At 26.4% G+C, this 7840-nt stretch overlaps 1 protein-coding gene across 1 annotated transcript in view; it reads right to left on the minus strand.

The window, feature by feature from the left end:
* The window catches only part of LOC111623566 (ATP-dependent RNA helicase DDX1-like), a 159493-nt gene that overhangs the window by 69348 nt on the left and 82305 nt on the right, over positions 1–7840 (minus strand). Inside the window, exon 22 of the mRNA XM_023366181.1 lies at positions 6822–6872. Coding sequence (XP_023221949.1) covers positions 6822–6872 — 51 coding nt within the window. The remainder of the gene's footprint in view (positions 1–6821; positions 6873–7840) is intronic.

Raw genomic sequence — 7840 nt, forward strand, 5'->3', positions numbered from 1 at the left:
GTTCGCGGCTTTTAAGTAATGCATAAACCTTCGAAATGCGAGTCCCTTCAGACCGCCAGGCATAGATGGTGGCCCACGTTGCCCAGCCTTATTCCGTCCTTGGTCATAGAAATGATGTAATTTGAATATAAATTATTTATAAATACGTATGTCAAGTTATATTTTTATTACTACGTAAAATATATTAAGAGTTTATGACCACTGTGCTGGGTGAGACGTTGTTGAAACAAAAAAGTTATGCATTCCATCACGTACATAAATAGTGTCATAATTCGCCAAGTGCAAATCAGCAAATTCGTAAAATTTTTGTTTATTTTGAACAATCCGAATAATCGAAAATCCGGATAATGGAGGTTCTACTGTAATTTAAATTTATGAATGCATCTACTGTAAATACAGTATATACTTGTAAATGTATATATTATAATATGATTTTATGCGCTTTAAACATTTTTCTAGTGATATTACGACTTCAATATTTGTGGCGGACAGACATAAAGTCGAATAAAATGACTTAAACTTGATTTTTATTTTTCCATATACTTTTTTGACAAACGACATATAATCAGGAACAACGTAACTCGAAACGACGTAAGTCGAGGTATACCTGTACTATAAAGTTTACTACATGATGAACAATGTACATAATCACCATTGGCTGTGTTCAGCAGACTCAACAGTTGTAACTGAGCAAATCGGTAGCTGTTCCGTAGCAACCTGGATCTGATGAATGATGAGTGACATTGTGTTGGAACTAAAGCCTCATTGGTCAGTTTCAGGTAGTAATAGGTAGCGTAAATGAAAGGCTCTACCAAATTCCGAAAGATGTTCCGAACGAGCACTACTGTAGATGGCATTCAGCAGAAAAATACTCAAAAGCTCCAGAAGTGTTGAGTCTGCTAAACACAGCCATTATGTTACATACAGTATATTTCTGCAGATAAGACGATAATTGAATCATAAAAAATGGCCCCCAAAATCCGGGGTCGTCTTATAGGACAGATACAAAAAAAAAAAAAATTAGATTGAAATTTATATAAATTAAAACCATTATAAAAAAATGGACAAACCATAATTATTTACTAGTAGAGAGTAGGGTGTGTCCACAAAATAGAATAGCCCATATGATATGGCATTTTTGTGAATTGTCAAGGTCATTCCCGAATGCCCGAATCAGTGTGAATGTTCGCAACAATCGCAAGGCAGTGCTGCCAGATGCAAGAAAATAAAATTTGTTCATTCGAAAAATTATGAATAGGACATAATTCCGTAGATGCTATTTACTGTATTATTATCCAGATGATCACTGACTTAAACTAAATTCATAGGTCATTGATAGTTTGGGAGTCGTCTTATAGGACAGATATGTTCTAAAACTATGAAACTTTGACGAAAATTTATACCTCGTTTTATCTGCAGAAATATACAGTATTAACTGATCTAATATTCAATCAATCAAAAGAAAGAAATTTCGCAAAGAAATTTTTTGGAGTTATCATCATTACACTATTAGAACTAAATGTATAATCAAAATTAACCAGCAATCACATGCATTTATTTTTTAACAAACAAACAAACAAACAAACACAGCTGCAATTCCCTGCTGGTATTTTGCACAGTAATTACTATACATTGAATTTGACAATTCCAAAAAATCTTGTAAAATATCTTCTCTGCATGTGCCAAACTTCAATGTCATACATTGTTTAGTTTATAAGATATTTTGTTTACAGAATAATATCCGTAACTGGGCTCCCACATAGACCCTCTTCAAACTTAGCTTGGGCTAATGTAAAATTAATCCAGATAAAAATAAATGATGGGAAAGTGGAGGTGTTTCTTAGAAGAACCAGGAAACGATTCTTCTGTATTTTTGAGCATGAAATAAAGCTGCAAGAACATTTAAAGTGTTGAAGGTTACAGCACCCAGGGCAATCTTAATGATAAGTGTTCAAGGTCATAAATATTAAGTAAACCAGAATGAATAGACAAAGAAAATCCAATTAGTGTTATAACAATACAAACACTCAACTATTATTACTTATAATTATACTAAATATTTAATATTTCTCATTTAATCTAGTACTATGTAATGAAATTATCTAAGAAAAAACAGCAGTTGTCAAACAATGTAACAGTTATAAAAAGTTATTCAGTTTCATCTACTTCAGAATCACATTATATATATAACACTTATATAAAATATAAGTATATATATAACATATATATATACTTATATTTTATATAAGTGGTTATATATATATATATATATAACCACTTAGAATACTGAAAGGTGGAATTTATGTTTGGCTAATTGTCTCATTTTCAATGCTTTGAGTTTGTGAATTTATAATTTAATATATAACTCGAAAATTTATAATAAACTATCAGTCTTAATTCTTATCTAATTACAATCAGTAATTTTTATTTTCTTTCTGCTCAGTCTGATAAATAAGAAATTTAACATTCTCATAAAACAATAATATAGTATGAACTGAATTAACAATGTAAAATAAATCAATATAAATGAAAGACAGTCACTCTAAAAATTTCAGACGATCATCATTTTTTTTTCTTTAGTGTTCCAGAACAGACTATAGACAGCCAGATCTTCCTTTTTAGGCTACTCAGCAGTCGGATGAATAAATATTTTTCAATATTTTATTCATCCGATGGAAATTCAAATGTAAAATAATGTCAAAAAGTAAGTTAGAATAAAATTCTTTTTGAAAGAATGATTTAAAATATTAGAATTTATTATGAATGATAATGTAATAGTTCATCTATTTCAATAGTAAAAGCATAATTATTAGTTAATAAAAATTATTATTTTAAGATTTTTAATAAATAAAAATATTTAATGTATTTTACGATACTCACAGCCAATTTTTTCACTTCAAATGAATGTAATGTTGCTGAACACACAACCATCTGAAATATATATTTCTTTATTAAACTCAAGTAAGCTTTATAAAACACAATGTATAATCTAATATGAAGAAGTACAATTCTAAAAGTATTTGACTCCATAATATACTTTGCAATAATTAGTCAATATTTTAAATATGTTTCAATTACTAATTATATTATTTCTTAATATAAAATACTATTACCAATTTAAAACAACATAATTACTTGATTTTTATAAAAATGAAAAACATAATTTAAACAGAATCTATACTTCTTATAATATATCATTTAATGAAACTCACAAAAGAAAAAACTGCAATTTCCTGCAGCAATGTATTACCTGAAAAAAATTTCCAACAAAAATAAAAATGTCACGTAACCCATACTATTGTGTATCTTGAACCATTGTTGCTATAAAAGCATGCCACTAACCTGTATGCAGTTTAAAAAGTATCATGACAAACATTCTGATTTATAAAATAGATCGTTTTATTTTTTGACAAGGGTCATTTTGGCCATGCTGCCACCAAGCATTATGGTAAAAACTTACATATAAAATACATTTAGCACTTTTGTAAATATTTACTCAATGAAATGAAGTTTAAAAACAACAAAACATGGAAATAAAAACAATGATGAAAGTAAATAAGTTATATAAAATACTAACAATAACAAAGCCAGTATCAATAACTAAAATATATGAAGTCCAAGTATTTTTGAACATTGAAGATTCATCACCAGAGACATTCTTGCATGGAATTATGTTGCTATAAAGAGTATTAGAATGGTTCAATAACAACACTAAAAAAATACAGAAAAATAAATTGTTTTTCTTTAATTTTATTTTGTAAAAATTAGGCTCTGTCTCAACTAATATTTTCTCTAGTAGTAATTTTTTTAATTCCTTAAGTTTTTTAACTTTGTCATAAATAATTTTATTTTTAGCCACAAATATTTAATTGTCAGTACTCAATCTCCTGTTTTTCACCACGTCCTATTAATTTTTATCATTGTTATATTTTATTTTTTTACTATTAAATAATTCATTTATTTCCATGAAATATAAGCTTAATTAAAAAAGGCCTTACATCACTGCATTCCTTTCTAAATGACTTTTACAACTTTTATATTTTCACAGAAACTTAGAAAAACTAATTTTTCCATGATATCTCAAACATAATAAACACTTTTGGGCTTTGATTAATTTTCTACTTTTAGATCTACCCAAAGAGGCAGCGGTATGATATCTCTCTAATCAATTAAGTTTAAAAACTTTACAAATACCAAGATGCAATACTAGCAATTAAAGTGAATTGTTTTCAATGCATAATTGTAATTGTTTATGTTCTACACCCCAAGCATATCAACATCTTCACTAATCTGGAATGCTTTCTATCCACCCTCCAATACGAAGACACTTTGACATTATTGTGTGCGGCAATTTTAACTTAACAAATGTCAACTGGGCTTCCTTAGTTCCGTCATATTCACAAATAGATAACCCAGAGTATTTCTTTTTAAACAACATTTATTACTACTTTAACTGTAATCAGTATGTAAAGTTTCCAACCTGACAGAATGCCTTTCTCGACTTAGTGTTCTCATTTCAATCTCAAATCTCTACTTTTCCTATTACCAGTTTTAAATCTGACCATTGTGCAATTCAAATTATTCTTAACAAAATTCATGCCTTCATCCCATATAACATTTGTACCATTTCAATTCCTAATTGGTCAACAATTAAATGGTCTTCATTGTCTAAATATTTGATTTCCCTCAACTGATCCTTTCTTCTAGATCCTTCAATTAACATTAAACAAAAAACGCAAAATACCTATACAGTCAAAAATGGCATACAAGAACACTAAAGACAATGCACAATTATATTCGATCTTTATGACAGAGAAAAAAAAAAAAAAAAGGAATCCTCACTCACTCTACATTTATAATGTTACCTTAAAGCAGTATTATGAAGAATGTAAACTAAATTATTTAAATTTTTTCAGAAAATTGTTACTAACTTTGCTTTTGATTGCTCTCAAACAAATTTTCAGTTAATGAAAAATATTTTTATTTTAACTTTAATTTTGCCATCTGTAAAAAAGTTTTCCAGTTTTCTATGATAACAATTAGTAATTAATTTAAAAATAAAATGAAACCATAGAGCCAACTTTATCAGACAAAGTTATACTCTATCTAGTTTGTTTTTTCACTTAATGTGTGCAGAACACAATCATATTTTGCAACAATTACAAATCAATGAAGTGTTTTAACAATTGTTTCCTGCAATTTTTTTGTTGATAGTTTTTGGGCACCTTTCTATTGTATGTCATATAGTTAAAAATTTCCTGAACAAAATTTTTAAAACTACATTTAATATGTTTGAAGTTTAAGAGTATCTTCCCCTACATATTGCTAGTGTATTTTTACTGTTTATATAGTGTTATATCCTTTACAAAACTCAAAAAAAGCATAATATGTCTGATATGCATTTTATCTGCAGACATTTTGACTTGACTTTACTCAAACAATATGTAAAATAAAAAGTTTTAAAATAAGTTTCTAAACAAAGAATACATTCTCATGTTAACAATAATGTTAAATTTCACAATTGTTATAATTAAATCGCATATCTATGTTAAGTAATGATGGCTGTTAAAAATACACAAAATTTTCTTTCAACTCAATGAAATTAATGGGCATATTTTGTTACTCTGTATTGAGTATGAGTATTTTTGGTTTTTTTTTATGATTTATGCATGCTAGGGCTTGTAAACTTCTTGTTAAATTTGTGTTAAATTCTAGATAAAATGCTTTTATAACTTACTTTTGGGGTCTGAAACAGATTAACCTAATTTAAATTATTCATTATGAGAAAAATTCATTCAGTACTCAGACTTCTGAAACAAATTAAGTTCAAGTACTGAGGTATCATTGTACTTTCACACATCTACAATAGATAAGTTTAAAAAACTTATTCATATAGATTTGTGAAAATTTTTGTTTTATAAAAAATTAATAAAAGTCTCTAAGCAAGCAACATAAAACAAGAAATTAATCAGACTAATATAGATCAAATGAAATCAGATGCAAATATACGAATATTCCAAAATTCAAAACACTTCTGGTTATAAGCATTTCTTGAAAAAACTTTTTATTATAAAACAAATTAATTTTTTACAAAAATAAATTTTTTTATCTAATTTATTAAAAATCAATCAAAAACATAAATTGGAATATTTACATGCAACTCTCATTATTGATAAATTATTTACAAAAGAAATGGATTCAAGTTGTTTGAACAAATCCAAAGAAAAGAATTTGTTCAAATAACTTGTTNGCTAATTGTCTCATTTTCAATGCTTTGAGTTTGTGAATTTATAATTTAATATATAACTCGAAAATTTATAATAAACTATCAGTCTTAATTCTTATCTAATTACAATCAGTAATTTTTATTTTCTTTCTGCTCAGTCTGATAAATAAGAAATTTAACATTCTCATAAAACAATAATATAGTATGAACTGAATTAACAATGTAAAATAAATCAATATAAATGAAAGACAGTCACTCTAAAAATTTCAGACGATCATCATTTTTTTTTCTTTAGTGTTCCAGAACAGACTATAGACAGCCAGATCTTCCTTTTTAGGCTACTCAGCAGTCGGATGAATAAATATTTTTCAATATTTTATTCATCCGATGGAAATTCAAATGTAAAATAATGTCAAAAAGTAAGTTAGAATAAAATTCTTTTTGAAAGAATGATTTAAAATATTAGAATTTATTATGAATGATAATGTAATAGTTCATCTATTTCAATAGTAAAAGCATAATTATTAGTTAATAAAAATTATTATTTTAAGATTTTTAATAAATAAAAATATTTAATGTATTTTACGATACTCACAGCCAATTTTTTCACTTCAAATGAATGTAATGTTGCTGAACACACAACCATCTGAAATATATATTTCTTTATTAAACTCAAGTAAGCTTTATAAAACACAATGTATAATCTAATATGAAGAAGTACAATTCTAAAAGTATTTGACTCCATAATATACTTTGCAATAATTAGTCAATATTTTAAATATGTTTCAATTACTAATTATATTATTTCTTAATATAAAATACTATTACCAATTTAAAACAACATAATTACTTGATTTTTATAAAAATGAAAAACATAATTTAAACAGAATCTATACTTCTTATAATATATCATTTAATGAAACTCACAAAAGAAAAAACTGCAATTTCCTGCAGCAATGTATTACCTGAAAAAAATTTCCAACAAAAATAAAAATGTCACGTAACCCATACTATTGTGTATCTTGAACCATTGTTGCTATAAAAGCATGCCACTAACCTGTATGCAGTTTAAAAAGTATCATGACAAACATTCTGATTTATAAAATAGATCGTTTTATTTTTTGACAAGGGTCATTTTGGCCATGCTGCCACCAAGCATTATGGTAAAAACTTACATATAAAATACATTTAGCACTTTTGTAAATATTTACTCAATGAAATGAAGTTTAAAAACAACAAAACATGGAAATAAAAACAATGATGAAAGTAAATAAGTTATATAAAATACTAACAATAACAAAGCCAGTATCAATAACTAAAATATATGAAGTCCAAGTATTTTTGAACATTGAAGATTCATCACCAGAGACATTCTTGCATGGAATTATGTTGCTATAAAGAGTATTAGAATGGTTCAATAACAACACTAAAAAAATACAGAAAAATAAATTGTTTTTCTTTAATTTTATTTTGTAAAAATTAGGCTCTGTCTCAACTAATATTTTCTCTAGTAGTAATTTTTTTAATTCCTTAAGTTTTTTAACTTTGTCATAAATAATTTTATTTTTAGCCACAAATATTTAATTGTCAGTACTCAATCTCCTGTTTTTCACC

Source organism: Centruroides sculpturatus, unplaced genomic scaffold (genome assembly GCF_000671375.1).
Source record: "Centruroides sculpturatus isolate CEXI.00-Female unplaced genomic scaffold, Cexi_2.0 scaffold16, whole genome shotgun sequence".
NCBI classification, from domain to species: domain Eukaryota; kingdom Metazoa; phylum Arthropoda; class Arachnida; order Scorpiones; family Buthidae; genus Centruroides; species Centruroides sculpturatus.